At 40.5% G+C, this 25,064-nt stretch overlaps 1 protein-coding gene across 3 annotated transcripts in view; it reads left to right on the top strand.

Annotated features, from left to right (window-relative positions):
* The window catches only part of DENND4A (DENN domain containing 4A), a 64,943-nt gene that overhangs the window by 1,074 nt on the left and 38,805 nt on the right, over positions 1-25,064 (top strand). The window contains exons 1-10 of one of the 3 annotated variants that reach the window (XM_083411775.1): positions 7,868-7,936; positions 8,650-8,979; positions 9,519-9,768; positions 12,094-12,163; positions 17,627-17,796; positions 18,584-18,825; positions 19,565-19,631; positions 21,968-22,026; positions 22,815-22,959; positions 24,263-24,438. In XM_083411775.1, coding sequence (XP_083267901.1) covers positions 8,672-8,979; positions 9,519-9,768; positions 12,094-12,163; positions 17,627-17,796; positions 18,584-18,825; positions 19,565-19,631; positions 21,968-22,026; positions 22,815-22,959; positions 24,263-24,438 — 1,487 coding nt within the window. In that variant the 5' untranslated portion in view covers positions 7,868-7,936; positions 8,650-8,671. Of the gene's footprint in view, positions 1-7,867; positions 7,937-8,649; positions 8,980-9,518; positions 9,769-12,093; positions 12,164-17,626; positions 17,797-18,583; positions 18,826-19,564; positions 19,632-21,967; positions 22,027-22,814; positions 22,960-24,262; positions 24,439-25,064 lie in introns of those variants that run through there. The other 2 variants (XM_083411774.1, XM_083411773.1) reach the window with 2 other exon arrangements.

Here is a 25,064-nt window from a genome sequence, read left to right as displayed (position 1 = left end):
CCTTGAGTTTGGGGGACTTGGGAAGCGTTTGCTTGTGAATGCCGAAGTACACCAGAATTTGAACATTCACTTACATGTAACAGATGTCAGAGCAGCTCCCCGGGGTCTGGTCGCGCTCTAGTGTGACCAAGCAGCTGATGCTAAGATGTGATGAGGCAGATAGGGTTGGTTTGACCCCATGGCTGGGCTCATCAAGAGCAGAGGTGATAGTTTAGTTTCCTAGCGCAACGGGGTCTCTCAAGAGCATGTCTTTGTCTTTCTTCATATGAGCGAGTAGCTGACATTCATTCCTATGGAGAAATGCAAAATGAACACAGTAAACTATCTCACTGCAAGTCAGACCACTGGTTCATCTAACTTAGAATTGTCAACACTGACTGACAGCAGCTCTCCAAGCTTCAGGCAGGCATCTTTCTCAGGAGATGCTTGAATTGAAACTGGGACCTGCTTCATTCAAAGCATACCACAGAACTATGGCCATTTAAACTTAAGTAAGTACTGCGCTCAAAGACCAAACATACCGCAGTAAAAAGGGAGGAAAGGGGTCAGGCAATCAGGGACCTAATGCTGTACAAATTCAGGTTCAGATTTCCTGCACCACCCGATAACAACAGCCCTGAAAGGCAGGCCAGCAGTTATTACTCCACTGTGAAAGCAGCTTGACTCAAAGGAGATAAAGAAAAAACAGAGGTTTGGGTATTTCCTTTTCTTTTGGATTTCTTCTGTAGAAATGATACCTTGACATGTGGGATAACGCCACTGGGAATGATTTCTAGGTTTAACTTGTGAGGGTTGTTGTGAATGTGCAAATAATCCAAGCTTGAGGCTCCTTTATTTATAGCTTGGTCCATTACTACAAAATCCATAGGGCCATTAAGATACTACCTTTATGGGACTAACCAATTTCCGTGGAAAGCCCCTGAACTTTAAAGGTAAACAGAGCTCTTCTTCAGCAGAGATAAGTTAATTTTATTCTTGTTTAATTTGGGGAAATGTGTATAGATACATGCTATTACAGTGGTACCTCGGGTTACATACACTTCAGGTTACATACGCTTCAGGTTACAGACTCTGCTAACCCAGAAATAGTACCTCAGGTTAAGAACTTTGCTTCAGGATGAGAACAGAAATTGTGCTCTGGCGGTGCAGCAGCAGCAGGAGGCCCCATTAGCTAAAGTGGTGCTACAGGTTAAGAACAGTTTCAGGTTGAGAACGGACCTCTGGAACGAATTAAGTACTTAACCCGAGGTACCACTGTATATAGAAGCATATTTTGGCTTGAAATTGTTTTTAAATATTCAGTTGTTTTTATAAATGCAGTTGTTTGTGTTGTGAAATTGCTTTGAGATGCTTCATAGGAAGTGATTCATAACTGAATTAAATTATAATGATGAGGATGTATGTGGGGCTGACTACTATTAGTGTGTGTGTGTATGTGAAGAGGAAGAGATGGGTGCTATTTGACAAAGATGACACTGGTACATTGGAAGGCAGGTTAATGATAGAAGCCAGGCTGATCTTTGAGAGGGGGGAAAGAGGGAAAATACTGGGGTGTTGGAAAAGGTGGTTTTATAGTTGAAATGTTTGGGGAACCAGGTTAGCAAGTAAGCTTCATTTGTGTACTTCTTGAAAAATCACTTTTGAGTACATATTAGTGAAGGAATTGGGGTATGGCAAAGGAAATGCTGGGGTAAATTTTACAAAGTGTTGTAGCAATTCTGGTGTTTCCAGGTGGCCACCTGCTAAAATGTTAGGTAGTCTTTATAACTAACTTTCATCATGCACCAGCGATGTGGAACTTTTGGAAACTTTTGAATTGGAAAAACTTTCTGGAAAGTTTTCATTTGCAAGTTAGGGTAATTTATATGAGGAAGTTTTCTGTTGCCCTAGAGAGTGGTTTAATTTAGCATGTTTATTTTATTTGCATTTAGTAAACAAAGCTAAAAACTTTCAAACTGCCAAACTTTCCTAATATTAATTTGCAGTTGGCATCCATTAAGTGTTTTTAATGAATTTATGAATTCACTCTGGGTGTTGGGTAGTTTGTGCGTCCATTACTTTCTATGAGTTGGATTCTTTGGAGGAGGCATTATGCCCCCATCTTTATTTAGACACCTGGGATTTGTTTTATTTAGGGAAAAGTGGTTAGCTAATTTTGTCCCGCCACCTTTCCTGTTTCTAATTGAAATGATAGCTTTGCTTTATAATAGCAGAGTACTTGATATGAGAGGGAACTCTTTTGATTGGAAAAAAAAATAGACTGTTGCCAGTAATGGTTAGGTGTTTCTGGTGTTTAATACATTTCCCCAATTATGGATGACTAATAATGTTTTCTTGCATGACAATAGTAATAGACCTCTGTAGTGGTAGAAACAGAACCTTGGGCTTCTCTTACCATATATTTATGCTAAAGTTTTCATATCTACCCATCTGTCTGTCTCTGTCTAGCAAGCCTCTTTTTTAAGGCTTTTGGTGCCTTGAACTGACTTGAAGATGAAGCAAGGCAGTGACTTGCCTACATCTATAAATCTTCTGCAGACACTAATTTTGGGCAAGATTCTAATGACCCTGCCATGTTACAAACATGGCAAAGAGCTGGCCTGACCACTCTGAATGAAGGAATAAATTGAGGTTTGTGTCCAGAAAACATTCAGTTGATCTCAAACAGTACGTAAACTGCCATCCAGGATGAATTGGTGATGTCCATTCTGGGTTAGCCCAACACAGCATGATGATGCAGATGGGAAATTCAAATGTCACTCAACTTTCTGCTAAGTATCACAATCCACCTGGAAATTCTCTTGCACCTAATTGAAATGAGCAGGAGCTGTAGAAAGATGTGGTAGGTCAGGCACGTCCAACTCACAAGAGACTGCGAGCTACTCCCAGTAAAAAGTTTCTGGAAGTGATCTACCCATGAAAGGAGGGTGGGAAGCCAAGATTGTTGACCTTTCTTTAGGGGGGGCCAAGCCAAAGTTGCTGGGCTTTTTTTTTTAAAAGGAATGTAGAAGAGAAAGTTGTTGAGCTTTTTTTAAGGGGTAGTCATAGCGGTAACGTCTATTTTAGTTGTCTATTTTAACGTCTATTTGAGTTTCATAACAACAAAATACAATTAAAGTACACCCATTTGACGCAACGGAGGAACACAGCAACGGGGGGGGGGCACTTTCACTGCATTGCTTTTCACTACCAACAATCGGGAGGGGTCCCGTGAGCAACAGCGAACATCTGGGGATCGACCTGTCAATCGCACATAGACCCATGCAGAAGGTCCCAGGTTCAAGCCCTGGCATCTCCAGGTAGGGCTGGGAGAAATTCCTGTCTGAAACCCTGAAGAGCTGCTGCCAGTCAGTGTAGACAATACTAAACTAGACAGATCAGTGGCCCTACTCTGTATAAGGCAGCTTCTTATAATAGTGCTCTGTGCAACAGATCCATTCACCTCTCACTCTGCTGCCCCTAACAGCACTCAGGTTGTGCCAGTTTATGCCGATCTCTCCTTGCTTCATGGCAGGTCCATCTTGGCTCACCCTCTTGTGTGTTTTGTTTTTTTGTTATGCATTTCTCTTGGTTACATACAGCAGGTGACCTTAAAAATGGATGGATTAGTGTACTTCAACTAACATAGCAACAGTTTATGCTCTGGAGGCTGAGACTTTTTGTTGCTGTCCTGTCTCTAATAACTAGAAAAGTCAGCAGGCTAGATACTAATAACACTTAACAGCTTGTTAATTATGTTGGTGGCCTTGGGCCTCTGCTAATCTCATGTTCTATTTAAAGAATGCACAAATGTGTATCTGACCCACTCTCAACCAAGATGCATGTTGATGTGTAAGTTGGAAAGTGAGTTTTTGTATGTGGCTATTTAAACTGAACATTTGAAGAAAGTGCAATGTGCTTTTTAGTAAGTTTCATGTTTCCCCTACACTCTCTGTCAGTCTGCACTTAAATATTTCACTTTCTAGATGATTAAATGCAGAACTAATCTGCACAATCCTAGTGCTTACTACCTAACTGCAGTCCTGTCTACTCAGAAGTAAGTCCTGTTGAATTCAATCATAGGTCTTACTCTTAGGTAAGGGGGGATTAGAATTGCAGCCTCTGGCAAATACTATTCCAAGTGAGAGGTGGAAAATTGATTTCAGTATTGGGCAGATAACTCATTTATAACTTTATATTTTTAATTTACATGAAGATTCAGAACTGTAGTGCTAAATATAATCATTAATCATAGGAATTATTTCCACCATCCCTCTAAAGTAGGTGTCAGCAACTGGCAGCTCTTGAGTCAAATCTAGCTCCCTTAGGAGGCATTTTAGGCCCCCAGTTACAAACTCAAATCCAGCAGAGGTGTGTGTGTTATGGAAAGAACAGTGGTTGTAGTTGCAGGGTTTTATAAATGGGGGGAGTCAGTTGAGGCTTTTACATGGTACTGTCAATAAGTCACCTTCTGGCAAAGCTAGTTGCAGACTGGAGCCCTATATAATGAGAGGTTTCCTTGGGATCACTGTAATTTCTTATCAAGTCAGATTTATTTATAGGAAATAGAGCAAAAAATCTTTGTGTCAAAGTAAAACTAAGGGCAACGAATATTGACTGCCCTGTCCCACTTCTGTGCAGAAATCATTTGTTTTGCTCGTTTCCCCCCAAATTGATAGACTGGGCTCTTGTGCTTTATAAAATCTAAATATCCTGAACTAGGACTAGCTGGGTCCTATGCATGCTTGCTGACAAGTTTGATCCACACAGTACATTTAAAGCACATCCAGTGCACATTTAAAACACATAACTTCCTCAAAAGATTATTTGGAGCTGTAGTTTGCCTTATAGAGCCATCGTTCCCTGCGACCTTAACAAACTGCAGTTCCCCTTACTCTTTGAGGGAAGTTATGTTGTTGTTTAGTGCTCTGGTCCATGGGGTCACGAAGAGTCGGACACGACTAAATGACTAAACAACAACAACATGTGATTTAAATGTGCATCAGATGTGCTTTAAATGTATGGTGTAGAACTGCTCTGAGTCCCACAGGCAGAACAATTTTATGAAGGTCCTTGGTGTGAATGGGGGGGGGTGTCAGTGACGGAGGCAACACCACTCCCTCTGTTCTGCTAGGCTTGTGGCAGCCTGGATGGAAGCTGGGGAACAGCTTTATTCCTTCTGTCCTCCACTTTTTAAAAGAGTTTTACTTTTTAAAAAATGTTTATTCCATTGGTTTTTATGGGAGAGAAAATAACTATATGGTTGGAATGCTATTCTTTCTGAGGACCTCAAGGCCTTCTCAGAGTTCATGACATACTCCCTTTCAAACCATGCCACCAACCGAGCACTGATGATGGTGGAATAACAGTGGCAGACTTTTCTGCCACCATGACAAGCCCTCTGGCATCAGACCTGCCTCTTCGCTGGCAGAAGGGCAGGCTTGCAACATCCAACAGCCCATCAGAGGGTAGGACCCAAACCAGTGGATTCAGATTACAAGAACATTCTGACTGGAAGAACTTTCTAATGGCAAGAGCTGTTTGACAGTGGAATGGACTACTTTGGGAGGTGGTGCACTCTTCTTCATTGGAGGTTTTTAAGCAGAGGTTGGATGGCCAACTCATGGATTATTTAAGCTGTGATTCCTGCATTGCAGGGGGTTGGGCTAAATTACCTTTTGGGCCCATTCCAACTTGGAAGTCCTGTGATTTGGGCCCCCTGTCTGGGAGCTTAGGCTTGCTCCCTAAATTCAACAGGACCTATCTGCAAATAAGGGTTCGTTCGCATAGCTAAATGCGACTCCAACTCTACCATTCCATGATTCTATGAAAAGAGGGCATTGATGTAGTGTTTGATTTAAACATATTGCTTCAGTTTTCCAGAAATGAAATCAGAGGTTCTTGAGCAACAATCATATGACATAGCAGGAGGCTGAAATGACCCAATCTTAAGTAGTTTTTGGAACATTGAGTCTTGTAGCTGGAAATGGGACTTGTAGGATCTTTTGACATTCCACAGGAGAGGAAAGAAAAACATTTATTTTTATCTTTAAAAGTGTAAAAGTGCTAAGATTAGGTAAAACTATAATTTTTCAGAAATGGACTCTATAATAATTGCAAGTTTAGTCAGTAAGAAACTAGCTTAAGTGGGAGACCTCATTAAATTCTGTTTTCAAAACCTGCAATTCACTAATATCCTAGCCTGCCTCATCTTTGAGAATTAAAAATTTAGAAGGAGGATTAGCTTGTTTTATAGAGATTGGATGGAGAGGACTGCACTTTTCAGCTTGGGGATGAGTCATCTCTGTTTTCTTTTCTCTGTTCTGCCAGAGTGTCTGGTTGGCTTTATACAACTGGGCAACCTCCATGCATCTGCTTAAAATGGTGAGTGGGAGGGGGAGACTACTTTTCAGAGGAGTAATTAAATTTCGAGGGAAAGCATTTGAAATTGTATTGATTTATTTCAATTAAAAACAAATCTCTTGACCCTTTTTATACATAAGCTAACACCCGCATTAAGGGTTTGTGTGTGTCTGTAGAAACAGGAAAAATATATCCCTGAGCAGATGTAGGAAGATTTTGTACAAGCTCATCCGCCCTGTTTCAGGCCAGTCTCTCTGTGTTGTTTTGTCCAGAGCCCAAGTATTCTGTTATCTATCTCCACCAAATCAATATAATATTGACACTGATGGATGTGGCATGTTCTGTTATGTTGACAGAAAGTATCTCCTCTTGTGTATCCACATGATCTTTCCTTTAGTGGCCATAAAGCGTGCCATGAATCTATGTTGACTTTCCATTTCAGTACATCTATACTGTACTACAGACTTAAAAAAAAGTCATTCAGTCTCCGAAGGGGACCTTGTGAATTGTAGTTCTGTGCAGTGGCTAGGGATCTCTTAAGATAAATCTGTTAGCCAAAGGAAAAATAAGAGCCATAATGTCAATACGTTTATATCCAGTGCCTGGATATAAACTGCTGCTGAATTCTGCTATCAGTAACAAATTCTGCTGTTATTTTATGCCTGCACAGAATCTGTATCATAGTAACAAAAGCTGTCTGTTGGTAAATTGACCATATTATTAGTAGCATGTGGTTTCCTGTTTTAACCTTTAGGATTTCTTAGAGTATTACATGGTAGAACACATGTTCTAAGCTGGGTTTGAACTAGAAGGATAATAGACAATAGATAACCCTGATCTAAATGCTACAATAAGCCAAAATGAGTTGCTGCTCTTTGTGGTTAGTGACATTTCGGAAGTCCAAAAAGGGAAGGAAGTTTCCTGTGATGAGGCAGGATGGATATCTGAGAGACTTTGGCATTGCTCAACTGATAACGTGATGAGTGTCTTTTTTAAAGGTTTGTGTCAGGCCGTCTGTCTTTAATTGTTGGCTTTCAAAAACTTCACCCTTGGGTTTTGCATGCACCCACAGAATGAATCTGAGTGAGCAGGGGGGAAAGAGAAGTTTATACTGGTGCTTGAATAATTTATTGATTCAAGTATGCTTGCCAACAGGTTAAAAAAAAAGAGGTCTTCTGCAATGTAATAACTATCAGTAAATGCAGAATAAAATCAATCAGACAATAACAATGCCATCACTGAATGGCTGGGATAACAGCTATTAGGCCATTAGAGTACAAAGTGGATAAAATGATGAGTGACTGTTACGCAATGTATGTCAATAATATAAATAAAACATCAAGGCTGCCCTGATAGAGCCATCATAGCCTATCCTGTATACGCGCATTTTCTTGTTCTATTTTAGTCACTGTTCACACAGTGCTGCAGGGTTTTGAGGTACCACAAAAGCCTGGCAAACTCTTTAATCAGATCAGATGGTGAGATGAGGGTGTGTACCATGAGTGATAGTGCCTTTCTCGTGCTACTTTCAGCTCTGAAAAATCTACTGCCTATTTCCAGCTCCAGTCTGTCTCCAAGCTGTCTTCACGCACTGGTAATACGTAGTCTAACCCAGTTCTTTTTCCCTTGGTTCTTCAGAACAGCCTGTTTACCATTTAAAGAATGCTTTGTGTTTGTCCATTATACACTCTGATATTTCCATGAGGAAGACGTTTGTGTTGTTTGCTCTGCTTTTACCCACTGCTCTAAAAAAAAAGGGGGGGGGATACTGGGCAAGTGACTAAGCTCTGTTGCATCATTTAAGCTGTTAAGAGCAGATGCTTATATAATGCCCTGTAGCTTTAGGAGTGTTTCGTTTCATTGGCCCGAGACACTTGCGATAGTTGAGGATAGGTTTTCATTTGAATTAACATTTAATATACAGAAGGTGTGCTCCCGAAGATGTTGGTGCTGGAAAATATTCCATTCCTTTATTTTGATAAGTAATGCAGTTTATTACAAAGATAACTCATTACCGTGGTAAATGTGTGAGCTTGTGGGCCTCACATCTGTGCAAGCACATTAAACTCAACAAGCTCTTCATAAGCTAGCACATTTGTGCCGACATTATTGAAACTGGAACTTGGGTATGTAAGCCATGTGCTTATTTCATTAGAAAGGAGAGAGAAAAGTCTGTTTTACGTAGAACAAAACTTGGCAATGGCATCAGAGAAAAATGTAATGCTTTTCAGTGTACTCTTAAAGGTTGGTGGTTCTCAGAGACCTTTCAGTTTTACCATATCCCACATTTCTTTCATTCCTTGCTAGCCAGATCGTTCTGTGATGGAAGATGGAAGACAGAGGGGCCCGTGTTGCTGACTACTTTGTTGTGGCAGGATTGACTGATATTTCAAAACCACTAGAGGAGGAAATCCACTTCAACGATGCTTGTCACAAGCTTGCAAAGCCAAAAGAGCCAATCACAGATGTGGCGGTGATAATTAAATCTCTGGGGGAGGAAGTGCCTCATGGATACAAATGCATAGATGTTACTCCATCAGGACTGTTAGCAGATCTCAACAATGGCAGCCTTGTGGGACCACAAATATATCTATGCTACAGGAGAGGGAGAAACAAGCCCCCACTTACTGACTTGGGGTGAGTAAATTTTATTAACGTTGCTTTAAATATATATATATTCAAGTTGCACTACTAAGGAATAGAGCTGCTAACTTTTTATTTAAAAAACATTGGTCCGTTAGGTTTTGTTTGGAGGCAGAGTTGGGGAAGAACCTGGTGGATATAGAATCGTAGAATTGTAGAGCTGGCAATTCAGGGGAGAAACTGGAGTGGGGTCTGCTCTGAGGTGGGGTGTGTTGCTGACTTTCCTTCCCAGTGCCATGTGTCACTGCCACTTACTGAGATGTGGAAGTGAAAGAGCAAGGCAGCAGGAGCTTGGCGCACTGCCGGTTCAGTGCAGACACAGTGTCAGAAGCCTTGGATTGGTTCTGCAGTTGCACCTGTGCTGAGCATGTCATTCATGCAACCCAACCCTTGCTGCTTCATGAATGGAGCATAGTTGACTGTGGTCTATTATGGGCAGAGCCTAGCAGGATTCCTTCCCACTCCCCGCAATACTCCTTACCTGTTGTTTCTAAAAACCTGTCCTTGTGTTTTTGGGTATGTCTTCTGTCTAGGGTTTTATATGATGGGAAAGAGAGATTAATACAGGGTTGTGAAATCATCCAAGCCACTCCGCATGGCCGCCCTGCAAATATCAGCGGTGGTGCTTCATCGCAAAAAGTATACATCACATTCCGAAGAGCCTTGGAGAACATGACTCAGAATACCTTGGCTGTCACAGACATATGCATAATTATACCAAGTAAGGGAGAAACCCCACCACACACATTCTGCAAGGTTGACAAGAATCTGAACAGCAGTATGGTAAGGTGGACTTCTGGATTTGTAGAAAATACTGTTTAATGGATTTATAATGCTTACAATATAGTTGTTGTTATTATTTAATTTATATACCTCTTAAGGACAAAATAGGCTTTTAAGTGATTTACAAAGCATAACATTCAGTTACCAGTTGGCATTAAAAAAACCCAGGTTGGAGTAGACATATATTTCTAATTAATCCTACTCTCCTGTAAGATTCCAGAGGATCTGTGCCAGTTTCTTCTTCATGTCTCAACAATGTCAACTTCTCATGAGCAATCCGTAATCCCTTGAAGGGTTCTCTGCTGTGTTGCAGTGTTATCTGCTCTTTGCCCTATGGACAATGGTATAAATTAAATGCTTCAAGCAGCTTTTTATGAAGTTATCTGTGCAGTCCTAAGGCAAGTACTTAAAAAAAAGTAAGACTTGCTTTGCTGGATAGACTAAGACACACCTAGGTGGAATCTACACACATATATAAAACGCTGTGAAAATGCTTTTTTAAAAACTGTTTTGAAAAATACATTGAATTTTCCATAGCTCACTGACAGCTCCTAGTGTCACATTTGTATACTGCACTTTACAACACATTTAAAGTTTTATTTGCAGCTGTGTAGCTGAGTCCCTAGTTAATTCACCTCTGTCAACCATATACTTCTGGAAGCTCAGTAGGGAGACAAAATAGTTTTCCCCTCTTCTTTACTCCTAGCATCTGATAATGAGACGTAGGCTGCCTATGAATATGGAGGCTCAGTTGCTGTTGAATAATATATTGAATACATTATTTTTGTCGCATCAACATGATTGAAGAGTTCTCTTTCTTTAAGTCTTCCTGCTACTCATTATCAAAGAAATAATTGTTGGCATACTCTATAAAAGTTCCCTCAAGTTCTCTTTGCTGTCACAATGTTAACGAATCCAATCTACTCCACCATCTTCTGATGCCTGTTAGTTACACAGAACACAGGGAAAGCACTTCTTGCAGGCCTTCTAAATGAATAGTCAATTGCACAAAAAGTATATGAGATACCATTACTTGGTTTTCAGTAGAATATTTTAAATGCAAGTTAAATTGAATGGATTTCTGGTGATAGCATTTGTTCAATAGGAACAGTATGATTCAGGTGCACTGTGGCATGAAAGCCTGTGGCTAATGCACTGCTGTTTTCCATCATTTTTGCTTTTGTGTGATCAAATCATTGTCAAGTGATTTGATTTTTTTAAAGCCCCTTTTATTTATTTTTTTGCAAGCCCTTCTCATGTGTATTTAAACTGAAATTTTTTATTTATCTCACTGGGCCATAGTGCTATTTTTCAGTGATAAATTGTCGTTATGCCACTTTCTAGGATAAAAGAAAAGGCAGAGAATCATGTGTATGTTGGGGGGGGGGGTAGGAGGAACTATGATATACACAGGGTAGCTTAGAAGACAGTTCTTAAAATCCTTCAAATTATGGACTCAGTTAAAACACATTCCAGAATTCATGGGTATTTGAAGTAGGAATGCATGCTGTTTTCTTAGCAAGCCTCTGGAATAGGGCTTTTACATCTTTCATGATTTTCACTTATGGCACATAATCATTTGTTTTGCAATAAGTAGGAGCTGCGCAAGATTTTTTTATAAACTGAAGTTACTAAAATGCTACTGAAATCAGTGGGAATGGAATATTTGCTTCTCATTTCTCTGGTATGAATGCTGTTGGAGCTACTCCAAAACATATACAAAACCTGAGCAAACTACAAAATCAAGTGTATTTCATTTGTAGTACCCATTATGGCTTATGTAGTGCATGAAAGAACTCATTTTACATTCCAAAAATGTTTATGTGCTGCAGACATTTGCTGGTAGCCCCCTCTTTTTTATTCAGTCTTCCTTTGGGTTTACCAATGGACACAAAATTTAGCAGAATACTATAAATTTCTGTTTACCTTGACACATTGCCAGCAGCAGAGAGAAGTTGGTACTGTTAAAAAATTATGAAATTGTATGAGATTTTGTGCTAAAAATGAGTCATAGAGTGAAAAATTACAGGTTAAGAGACTCAAGCATGGTTATAGAATACTTAAACATCAGCATGAATCAAGTGAAAGGGATTGCCCAGGAAAATAGTTTGTGTGTTTTTTACCTTAAGTCGGGTTCTTTAATCTGACACACAAGAGTGCTTCCATTATTCATTACAATCATTGAATTGATTTTAAAGGAGTATAATTTGACCTTTTACAAGTTGTCTGATCAGGCTTGTTTATCCTTCCACTTGTGGCATTGTACTTTTGTCTTTCTACATTGCCTAGTCAACTAATTCACCCTGTTCTGCACTTCTCTTGCAGTGGGGCTCAGCAGTATACTTGTGCTATAAGAAGTCTGTGGCAAAAACAAACACCATATCATACAAAGCTGGTAAGTCATCTGCAGGTTTTATTTATATATAATACAGTAATGCTTATTGGCTGCATATAGTAGACCAATTTTATTTATGGATTAATTCTTTTATGTAAGCTTAGACTGGATTTAGACTGACGTGGGAAAATTCTGTAATATCAAGAAGACCAAGAATGTTATGTCACTTTGAGAGGCAGGCAGCCTACACACTATGCATTTAAAGCAAGCACACACACACACACACACACACACAATCCTTGGAATTGTAGTTTACCTGAAACAGACCTACAATTTCCATCACCCTTAACAAACTACAGTTCCTAGGATTTAGGGTGTGTGTGTTGTGGAGTGTGAGGAAGAAGACATGCTTTAAATTCTCATTTATGACAAACAGGATAAAGACTTGGTTCTGTGGGCCTGGAGGGACTTCGGAGGTTGCTTATTTATTATATTTTTATTCCATTTTCTGGACCATTCTTGACTTCTAAAGTAGCTCATATTAATGACATTTTAAAAAAATGAGAGACAGGACCTGTCATCAAGCTTACAAACTAAACAGATGAGATGCAAACAAAGAGAAGGGAAGGGGAGTAGAAGTAAAAGGCAGAGGAGGGAGGTCCAATTTTCAAGGCCAAAATGAAGTGGTGAGCTATACGCGGGCTTTTGTATTCCATGCAGCCCACATTCTTCTTCCCTCATTGGGGAATTTGACTTGCGGTTACTTTTCATGAAAAACTTTCTCTTCCCCCACTTCTCTGCGTAGCAAACCACTTTTGGAATTAATGGGAGGTCCAGTAATGGTTTTTGATACGGCATAATGGGTGGTCTTTCGTTGCTATGCTTTTGTAAAACAAAATGAGGGGGAATGCACAACCCCGAGTCACTTTAATTGGGATATTTTGGAAGCACACAGGTATATCTGCCAAGTACAGAGGCTCATCCTCTCTCTGGAGCTTGCCTGGGCAAGCCCAGTTGAAATGAACGCAGCATCGCTTAGGAGGCTTTTATCCAGTGTGCCTTCTATTGAATAAGCAGAATGAAATGTTGAGTTATTTTGATTTCATTGCTGGGAAATTGGATTGCATTGACTGGAGGAACTGTGAAACCAGTTCAAGTGGCAATGCTGTCTGTAATAGGACCGATGTGGTTCAGCAGATAGAACAGGGGTTGTCAGTGTGTTTCCCATGGCACAAGTCCTTCTCAGACCATGTTTTTGTTTTGTTTTTGTTTTTAATTTTCTTTTTTGTTAACTTACCAACTCATATTCTTCTGCATGTCTGCAGAGTCCACCTAGTATGCAGAGGCTCCAGATTTCTTTCTGAGAGGCCCTGTGTTGCTACCAAACTTGTAGGAACCCGAGTTCAGTATTAGTAGGAGCAAGTGGGGACTTGCAACAGTCCTCAACCCTAAAAGGAGTGTTCCTATTCAGGACTTTTGGCATTCTGGAAAAGGATCCTCAATGATCCCTTCAGGGCTTGCAGAAAGCTAGAAGGAAGGATTCAGGAGCAGAAAGGGAGAAAGGACACCTTTTAATTTCTTCCCATTTGAAAATGTCTCCTCGTGGCTGGCCCTGCCATAGGACAGAGTTCAAAATACACGAATAAGCTACTTCAAAATGATGTATATATCATACAACACATCTCACAAAATATACAAGTAACTACAAGTTGTTATATGCATCAGAGTCAAACAAAGAATCAAACAAATCAATGAATAGCGAGGAACGCCAAGCCGTCTCTCAAAGGAAACCGTTTCACAAAAGTCTCAAAGGAAGACGTCTCTGAAGTCTCAAAAGGACAGTATATCAAGAATAGTTCAACTGTTTCAGAATAAAGTCTTCATCAGCGAATAATGAAATATTCATACTAGTGGGGAATCATGCTAGTGGATCAATGATCACTGGATAGTGTAGCTGCAACACAGGGATTTGTGTTTGTTCATAGGGCAGAGTTCAACAGCCACCTCAGGTGGCAGATGTTGGTAGGGACAGGGAATGTGGCAACATGTTGGAGGATTGAGCTTTGGACACCCCACAGCCAGCCCCATACTCCCTAAGCTAGCCTGCTGGCCTCAGATGTGGTGGAGGATGCTTTGTGTTTGAAGTAATATTCAGCTGCTGGCCTGGTTGGTACATAGAATGGGGGAAGGGGCATCATTGTGTTTTTTGCCTCAGGCAGCAAAACTTATTGGGTCAACCCTGCTTCTCCTATTGCGTTATGTAGTGCTAAAGGACATAGTCCTGGGACTGCCAGCCAGCCCCAAACATGAGAGTATTTGTCAGGGAAGAGTTAGAAGTTTCCAGTTTCTCAGAGGGAGAAAGCATTCCCCAAAGGTGGAAGGAGAGCAGTGAATCTAATAGAAGGGAGCAACAGGAACAAAAGGGAGGGACCGGCTGTTCACAGGAAAGGCAAGGGTTCAGTTCTATTTTTTTTTGAAATAATTTTTATTAACAGGCCAATCATATCACATTGTTCAAATCACATTAATTCCAGATTATACAGCCAAATTTTAAATTTTTTTTGGGGGGGTACCCATATATCAAGCTCCGCACGAGTCCAAATTCCAGATGACTCCAGACATCACTTATTTGCTGCTTTTGTTCGACAGTTCCATCCAATTCGATTCGGATAGACGTTTATTACCTTCTTTCTCTTCTTGTTGTTATCATTTATTCCTTTCTTTGGGATCTCTGATGATTTTCACAAACAGATTAAAAGATTTGGTGTCACTGTGTGGGTTTTGTAGTCTTCCAAATTCATATTGTTCAGGAACAGCCTCTGTTAGATACTTCCATAAACAAAATTAATCTTCGGTCTGTCCATTATTATTCCCAGGCTGGCCGGTAAATCAAATAAATTAATTAGGGGGCTCTGTCAGGTCAAACTTGCATTCCAGCATTCACACCGTCCTGATACTCCTCCCCCTCATCTTTTTCTCCGGCCAGCCTGTCTTGGCGAGACGCCATTTCTTTTTAACTGCGTCATAAAAATTCCTCCTTCTCACCGTTTGATCTTCTCTTGTTGTATTGTATTTCCTCCCACACAAATCTTAAAGTTCTGTTTATGTATTGTTAGAGCGTGACGATCTTATTTCTTCCTGGGGTGGAGGGTATTATTATCACATCATGCAAGGGAAATCGGAAAAGTTTTTCCCTCCACCCCCCCTTCATTCCAGCCATACATTCTCTTGGTAGTAATTCAGCAAAAGATTTACTTATCCATCCGTCACTCCCGGTCACAGAGGTCCATTAGTCAGCAGTCCTTATCTTCGAGTTTCACTTGATATATGTGCCTCAGCTTTTTCCAAATCTATTATTCTCCAATTAGTTCCAATTATAATTCCAAGCTGAGGCAACCAGCACGCGCTGATTGGAATCGGCGTCGGGAAGATCTGACTCCACCGAGGGCTTGTGCCAAGTGTTCCGCACCCCCATCTCTCAAATCAGGGGGTGCATTGTAAACACCGCTGGCAGAGGCAGACCCCCCCATACCCTTGGGGGGGGGGAAGGCTGCCTACTTCCCATAGCAGCCCCTTAATACCTCGTATGGGTCAGAGAGATGTTATAGTCAGCCATCTTCCAACGCGCCACCTAGTGGCCCCCCCGGCAAGGGTTCAGTTCTAGCTCAGATTCGGAGGAGGGGAGATACAAGCCAGCTCTAGCCAGGAGGTTAGAAAAAAGAGCGGGAAAGCGAAGGGAAGGGCGCACTCGCCATTTTGAGAGTGGCTGGTCACGGAGAAGCAGAGCTCAGAAGGTATCTGAAAGAAGTGACTCTGAGGAAGAATAGTTAAGAACCGTTTATAAGATTGTTTTGTTAATACGCAGTAAAAAGTTATAAAAGAACAAGAAGCATTTGTGTGAAGAGGACAACGACCAGTCCTGACAGTATTAATGCTATATACCAAAAGAAAATGTTTCCGTTTTTTCCTGCCTCCTTTGTAACCTTGTGATACGCACCTGCCACCCCACCTGCTTTACTCCGAGCCAAGGATGCTACAAGCCAGGGGACAGCAAACATTTTCAGCAGAGGGCTGGTCCACTGTCCCTCAGACCTTGTGGGGGGCTGGACTATAATTTTTTTTTGGGGGGGGGGAATGAACAAATTCCTATGCCCCACAAATAACCCAGAGATGCATTTTATTCTACTCATGTAAAAACACCAGGCAGGCCCCACAAATAACCCAGAGGTGCATTTTAAATAAAAGGACACATTCTACTCATGTAAAAATATGCTGATTGCTGGACCGTCCGCGGGCCAGATTTAGTAGGCAGTTGGGCCGGATCTGGCTCCCGGGCCTTAGTTTGCCTACCCATGCTATAAGCTATTTGGCAAATTCCCTCTATTTATATTCCTTTCCCTCCCCACCCACCTAACAGACTTGCAACCTTCTGTGTCTCAACTATCCTCTACGTTTTATAAGTCTTGGAAGCCACTGTGTGTTGGCCCCCATCCAGCTGTTTGTTGCTGTTTTTAAAGTATTTTTCTTTTATAAACTAATATTCTTGGGAGCATGAAGAAGCTATTATCTTCATTTATTTATTTAGCAGCCATGTTTTCCTTTCAAATGGATAGGCATTGGACCACCCAAGTTTGGTATTAGAAGGGATGGTGATGATGCAGAAATTATACATGTCAAAACAAGAAACAGTGAAACTGTAGTCCTAAAAGACACAAAAAAATTCCAAATACGAATCAAGCAACATCATTAAAAACTGGATTGCACTCCACAGCCCAAAGCTTTCCTGAATGAAGTGTTTATTTTACATTCTCACTGGATCATTTGATGATGGCTAAGGACGATATTCCTTAATTTGTCAATAAGGTCAGAAATAAATGAGGTATATTGAAATTACCTCAAGCAAAATTTTGTATTGAAAGATATCAACAGTGGATAGATGGCAGTTTGACGATATAAGAGCTTTGAATCTTGAGCTTTGAATCTTGATAGATGGCAGTTTGACAATCTTGAGCTTTGAATTTTCCTTATTTGCTCTAATTGGGGCAATTTAAATTTCTGCTGTGTTGCTTGATTTAAAAGATGAAGGGTTTTAAATATTTTTTTGTATATTTTTGGAATGCTCAATATAGTGCTAATGTTCAATTGAGAGCTTAATTCCTTATTAGACTGATACGTGTAGTTTTTCTTTAATTTTGTGGTGTTGGCCTTCATAATTTTTCAGGAGTATGGTTAAACTGGATCTCATGTGACTTGGAAGTAAATACCATAGAATTAAATGGTCTTATTCCCAAGTAAATGTGTGTAGGATTGTGCCCTTAGCTGGAAGTAAGACCTGTTTAATTCAGACTTGTTTGTGAGTAGGTATGCAAAGGATTGCATTTGTTGTGCAGGGAAGCATAGAAGTTGGGGAAATAAACTCTTAGCATGCTTCTTAATAGTTCGGTGTGTTACATAAGGAATGGTTTTTCTAGTATGCTCAGTGGAGTTCAGGTCTCTCAGTAATATAAAAAATTGTTTCTCCAGGTCTAATATGCAGATATCCAGAAGACGACTACGATTCATTTCCCTTACCGGAATCAGTACCTCTTTTTTGCCTCCCAATGGGGGCAACAATTGAATGTTGGCCTTCTAATAGCAAGTATCCCCTCCCAGTGTTTTCTACATTTGTACTAACTGGAGCTTCAGCTGAAAAGGTAAGGATAAGTTTGTCAAGAAGTATAATTTTCAAGTACAGCTTGTTCTTTTATTTTATTTTGTTGTTCTTTCATTTTTCTGAGTCTGAGGAATTCATCAGAAAATGTTTGAAAGCTTGAAAATTCTTCCTGCAATAACTTCACATGATGATTAATGCTAGACTTAAACTGATTTGGTCATCATTCCTTCTCCATGAGGAGAACTGGAAGCTGTACTTCTGTGATGGGGAGGTGGGATCGAATAGAGCAGGGTCAGCTCCAGGACAGAGGAGCCCCAGGCAAAGAGACCTTGGGAGGTCCTCTCCTCTCTTGGTAGAATAGGATGGGCTTACCTGGCAACACTGCTGTGTTGGGTGGATGGAGACAAGATTTGCATCTCCCATAATGCCCCTCAGCAAAATACTTTGGAGGCATTGGGAGAAATTATAATGGCCACTAGACCTTAAGTGCCATATCTGATGTGGCATTAATTGCCCCTCATTATGCCACCTGCCCAGGAACACATTGCAACCCAGCTATTGAGACATACATTTTAAGAAGTTGTTCATTAACCTTAAACTGCTTATAGTGCTGCATGCATGCACAAAACAACTTTTTATTGCACCTTTACTTACATTTTTAGTTCTCTGAGTTGCTTAAATTGTTTTCATAATATTTCAAGAAGTACAGTACATTAAAGTAAAGCTATTTGAGAAATGTACATATTCTGGAGTCATTTGCCTTTGGTCTGAAGCAAACGCATGGAGAACAAGCATGTTCATTAAATCACATATTTTGTTGTTTGCAGGTTTATGGTGCTGCGATACAGTTCTATGAAACTTATTCTGAAGAGAATCTCACAGAAAAGCAGAAATCTCAGTTGGGTTTAGTGGCTACTCCTGAAGGGAAGTCTGCTAGCTCTAAAACAGTCCAGACGAATAAATGCATCTGCCTTCTTTCTCACTGGCCATTCTTCGATGCTTTCAAGAAATTTCTTACTTTTCTATATCGTTATTCCATCTCTGGTCCACATGTCCTGCCCATTGAGAAGTAAGTTCTGTAGGATATTTTGTCCATTTCACATCAGTGCTATTGTATAACAATTCTATTAACTGAGGCTGGCCACTGGTCACAGCTGAGAGTGCATTCTGCCTAGCCAGCAGCCAGCTGGGCTCCCTGCCTCTCATTGCTAGCTTGAGTCAGACATTGCACTAAACCTGTTTTAAGTAATCTTAACTATGGGTTGATTTAGATATAATGCCAAATCATGGTTTGATGATATAGGAACAAACTTGGAATAAGGACATACTCCCAACAAGAAGCTTCCTGAGGGGGGCAGAGTCACTGTGCTTGTTTCTCAGCAGGTAGGTCATTGTTGCTTATTGGGAAATGGGTGAGCAAGGCAGTGGTGAGGTCAGTACAGTGCAAATGCACCAGCAGATCCAATTTGGTGCTGCCTGGTGGTGCATTGCACCCCGCCAACCTCTCTGCCACCTCTTCTCTCCTGGTAATCAGTAGTGACCTACCTGCTGGAAAGCTAGCAGGGCCACTTCTGTTCCCAGCAGGTTGCTAAATTGTTCCCCATAGCTTGCCCCTATTCCTTGTGCCTCCATGGAACACACAGGTCATTATGGAAAACTCTGCACTGATTTAAACAAACACAATTGAATAGAGCCTATCTGCTAAAAAATGTTTTAATGTTTTTTGTATGCTGTATGTACACTGGCATCCTGTATTCCGTAAACGGATTAAATTTATTAAACTGAAATAATTATTTCTTCTTTCACAGGCATATTTCTCACTTTATGCACAAAGTTCCTTTTCCATCCCCTCAGAGGCCAAGAATTTTAGTCCAGGCAAGTGTAAATTTGCCCTTTACTGTCCACATGTTGTTCTAGTTTCAGCAGGTTCATGCATGTATATGCATCACTAGATTACATGAAGGTTTTGTAGGTGATTGTGTAAACTCATTCAGTTGAAAAGCAATGTGCCAGTGACACAATGGGTCAGTGCGTCTTGCTGTTAAGGTCGGTGGTTCGAGCTCATCCAGGGACGGCTGTGGGCAGGATTCCTGCATTGCAGGGAGTTGGACTAGATGACCCTTGGGTTTCCTTCCAACTCTACAATTCTATGATTCTCTGAGATGAAAGCTCCATTTTTGCTGTTTGATCTGTGATGGCTCATTCAGATACGCAATTCATTGTTGGTTGTTGCAGCCTTTAATGTTTAAGAGATATGTGTGACCCATATATATGTATTTTGATATTTGCTTTTTTGTATTTGTATATAAGTCTTATTGTTGATAATACTGCACATTCATATGTTATCATTGCTAGCCACCCTAGATTTCTTGTGCGGAAAGGCAGAGTATAAATTCTAATAATAATAAAAATAGATAAGCCAGCACATAGTGCTGGCATCTTTTTATTACATAGTAGTTGTAGAGCAGAGATGGGGAACCTGTGGCCCCCCAACTGTTGTTGGACTTCAGCTCCCATCAGTGGCTAGGGAAACCCAGCCAGATAGGCGGGGTATAAATAATAAATTGTTGTTGTTGTTATTATCTCTGACCACTGACCGTGCTGGCTGGGTCTGATGGGGTTTGGAGTTCCACAATGGTTGGAGGGCCACAGCTTCCCCATCTTTGCTGTCAAGGTAAAAGTTGAGAAAATTCTAAACTCAAGCACCCACCTGCGTGCAGCTGTGATATTACTGCCCTTTCTGTACCAAATAACCTAAACTTCTGAGGGCTGTTTCTTGTGTGTTAAGATCTGGAGGTCCTGCACCCTTTTCTTCGATACCAGTCAAAATCCTGGTTAAGGGACACAGTGTTGTATTTTCATGTGTAGAGATCTTTTTCAAAGTGCCAACCCCGTGATTTATAGCCACAAGAGCAGCTATATATTTAAGGAAGCAGACTTTTACAGTGTTTTACCATTATAAAGCATGAACACTGTAAAAGTCTGCTTCCTTAAATATACAGCTGCTCTTGTGGCTATAAAATTGATTATACAGATCTGCCACCACAGTATCTTTGGTCTTGATCCTGGTACTGTATTTCATTTGGGGTCAGGTGGAACAAATGTGAGGTTTCTATATAGATTGAATTTTGTTGGACATGTGCCAAGTTGTATGTTTATTTGTTGTTGTTGTTGGTTTAAGAGAACTACCCTTGTTGTATTTGTATGTATGTTTTGGAATACTCAGTAAACAATGTTATTCACAATTTTAAAAAAATCTATTGTGTGCTCCAAAATTTAAGAGGTTTCAATAGGCCATACTTGATGCAATGTACGAAGTTGGTGTGGTCTGCAGTTTTTCAAAGTGTTCATACCAGCCAGGGTGGGGGCAGTTAAAAACTGCAGCATTGTGGGAAGAATGTAAATCTTCTCCACTGAGTATTTCCTCCATTAAAGCCTCACCACCACCAACTAAAGCTGCTGCTTGATTCTATGCTATTTTATACCTGACAAGAGAAAGTGGATTTACACAGAAGCAAACTTGCAAGCGAGCACAGTATGTAAGGCTATAGAATGCATTTATTGTTTACAGAGTCTGAAAGTTAATTTGCTATTTGTTTGCCACTCAGTGCATGAGTGTATATGTGAACTCTTTACCCTTCTCTTAAAAGGAGAAGTTTTTCTGTCTTATAATTCTGATAATTTGTGGACTTCCTCAAGTGTGTTTTTGAAGAAATCTTTGGGAAGATGATACTTATATTAAATAATTTAGCTAGCTTGCAAGTAAACAGACTAGTGCTAGGTTAAACTGCTTGAGACTTTGAAGTTGAGCCATAACCTCTTTTTCATTTGAAGCTTACTTAAAAATATTAACATTGAGCGTATGCATACTTTAAAACCAGCTTGCTATGGATGGGACAACAGTATTAATTCTGCGAGGGTAATTAATGTTTACTAAAATAGTACGTAGTTAAGACTGCTAGACCTGTCAACAGTGTTTTTCAAATATATGGTGAAGTCTTTAATTTTTGTGTAAATGAAATAAATAGTAGGGATCCCTTCTATGAACTAATGACTATTTCCTGTGTATACTTATGTGATCACCACAATACTGTTACCAGACAGTGATCTGAAATTGCTTCTTTTCTTAAACTTTTCTTTAGTAATGTATTATCTGATGTCTAAAATATCATGTAAATATAAAAATCTACCTTTATGTTATGTTTTTATAGCTGTCGCCTCATGACAGTCTGATTCTTAGTCAGCCCATATCATCACCTCTACCACTGAGGCAAGTAAAAATAACATTTTAAAAGTAATGCATTATCTGAAGGATGGGAAGAGGGGTTGACTGAAAAATTACTGATTGTGAGACAAGAAGACTATAAATATTTGGAGTAATAGAAATGAGTTTCTTCCCTTGTTTCTTTAACATTTTCCTGAAAAACACTGAAAGTTTTTGAAACACTTTTTTTCAATAATTTAGTGAGAACTAATTCACTAGGAACTATAAACAGCTTGTCCCATCTTGTTTCTGCTGCCCTTCAGTTCATCACAATAACTTTCTCCTGTTGTGTACTGTACTACAATGCATGTATTTACTTAAAAAGAGAAGAAAGGAAGACTTGTGGCAGTGCCAAATCCAAAACGTCTGCTTTTCTGTATTTTCAGCTCTGTGTTATTCTTACATTACTTGCAATAATTATTTAATAGCCACTGTGGTTTTGTGATTAGGGCCAAAGTAACCAACCTTCCTGATGATTTGAACTACAGCTCCCATCAACCCCATTCAGCATTGTTAGCGGACAGGGGGGTGCGAGCTGTAATCCGCAGCTGTAATCCACAGCATTTGGAAATTCGCCATGTTGACCATCCTTTGGTTAGGCTGTTGGACTTAAACCACAGGGTCTTGGATTTAAATCCTTGCTGAGTAGGGCTGAATAGTGGAGGACCTTGCACTAGTAAAATGGTGCTGGCGTATTGCGTTGTTGTAAAGACGAAATAGCACCTAGGAGGAAGGGTAGCATTGTAATCAATAAATAATATTTATCAGTCCATTTTATTGTCTTTGTCTGACAGTGGTGGCAAGTTTTCTGCTCTTCTGCAGAACCTTGGACCAGAGAATGCAGTAACACTCCTTGTATTTGCGGTGACGGAGCATAAAATCCTTATCCATTCTTTACGACCGTCAGTCCTTACCAGTGTAACAGAAGCACTTGTCTCTGTAAGTAGCATTTGTTTTTATCCAGTTAAATGGCTATAGGGTGTCCTGGTCCTAGGAACTTAATACTTTCCCTGGTATTTATTAGTAACATTCCCTATTTGCTCAAGTGTAAAATGAACTGGTATGTACTGTATCTTTTATCTTTGCCACAATGACCAGGATCCACAGCTGCATAGAAATGGTTCTGTGGACCCAGGGGCTTTAGACTGTTTTTGCTTGAACACCAGCTGCATGTCAAACCGAGGGGGTGTTTCAAACGCTGTTTATCACACAGCATGAAGGTCAATTGTTCAAAGAAATAAAGTCAAAAATTCCTCTGAGCTAGCACAAGCCCCATGCATAAGGCTTTGTCATCCTTTGGGTCCTGGCCTCTGCTCCGTGCTGGGGGTCATGTGTTAAATATTTAGCTCTTTGTCGTGGTGGTGGTGGGTTTTTTTTTTAACCTTCCAATGATGTTTATGCAGATGGGCTGCTGCAAGTGTTTGCCATCTTCATCTCTGTGTCCCGTTGCTTGCTTCTCACCCAGTTTTAGATTGTTGTAACAATCCTTGGGCACAGTCCTTCAGGAAGTTATTCTGTACAAGTTCCATTGAAGTAAATCAGAGTCCTCTCCCATTCATTTCCACAGGGCTTGCACAGGAAAGCTCCCTGAAGGCAGTGGTCCATTAGGGCGAATGGGGCACAGCCCTTCTAACCTCAGTGTGCAGTGATTTGTGTCACATCTGTAAATGTTTTGTACACTGCAGTGGGGGAAGGGCCCTGGGGAGCTGCTGCCTGTCAATTTAGACAGTGCAGAGCTAGGCAGACCCATTGGTCTGATTCAGTATAAGACTGCTTCGTCTATTCCTGTACCCCTCTCCCCTCCTTATACATAAGAAAGTAAGTAAGAGGGTGGCACTGACTGTCAGCATTCCTCCTACTTAGTCTCAGTGTTGCCTTTGTACAACTCATCAGTGAAGAGGTTGGGGATGGCACGAGAGTTAGTTAGTTGGCTGCCTATCATTGGCTCTGGGCTCCACCTACTGTTTGGGCTCCCTGCTTTCCACCCTACCCATCCCAATGTACCCCAGCCATCACTGCCTGGAGGATTGTCCCTTTGTCTGTCTCCTAGTAGTGAGCATTTTAAAGTACAGGAGTTGCTGCATTTTCCCTACAACATTGCACTGACATTAATTGAAATCTGAAGGGAATGTTCATGGTGAAAGTGCTTCATATGGGGAAAATGGTCTGTGATTGTTGTCTTAACTTGAAGCACATCTGTTTACTTATATACAATGCATACATTCTTTTCTCTTTTTTAAAGATGATATTTCCTTTCCACTGGCCCTGCCCGTACATTCCTCTCTGCCCTCTAGCCCTGGCAGATGTTTTGAGTGCGCCGTGTCCATTCATAGTAGGAATTGACTCAAGATACTTTGATCTCTATGACCCTCCACCAGATGTTAGCTGCGTTGACCTAGATACAAACACCATTTCACAGTAAGCATTGAGAACTTTTCTGTATGATTTTGTAATAGTTCAGCAGAAGGCACAGTGGTGAATTCTTGTTTCCTACCTCATCTAGTTCTGCTTAACCAAAAACTGCAAGTCCATTCACTTGATTACACAGCACCGGATGACTTGCAGCTGAACTTGTGATCTGATTCCTCTGAAAATCATTGTGTCAGAGGTGATGATCTATGGCATTAAATTTATGATGGCTCATTGAGCCATACAAGTCACACTTAATGGTTACGGTTACCTAGCATGTATATAGTGCATTTCAAGTGTCTACATGTCTCAGGGACCCTTACAATAGCCCAGTAATGTAAACCAGTACAGTAATACCTTCATATTGGGACTGAGGCTGGGAGTATAAAGCCATGTATTGAACTCCACACATTCCAGCTGTTGATTCACCTGTTTTACCACTATACCAGCTACACTGGTGCTACAGTTATGAAGGAATAAGTCTGCAAGTGCAGACTAACCTTGTCACCCTAAGTTTTTCTTCTCATAACTCCTTGCTGTAGAAATCATGTGTTAGTAGATCACACAGACAAATTGGGTACCTCAGCACTTTGACTTTGCCAGAACATGAAACACATTCTAAGTAATTTGCAAAT

This window comes from Podarcis tiliguerta (assembly GCF_965153285.1).
Source record: "Podarcis tiliguerta genome assembly, chromosome: 14".
In the NCBI taxonomy this organism is placed as follows: domain Eukaryota; kingdom Metazoa; phylum Chordata; class Lepidosauria; order Squamata; family Lacertidae; genus Podarcis; species Podarcis tiliguerta.
This window is presented reverse-complemented; position numbering and strand designations above follow the sequence as displayed.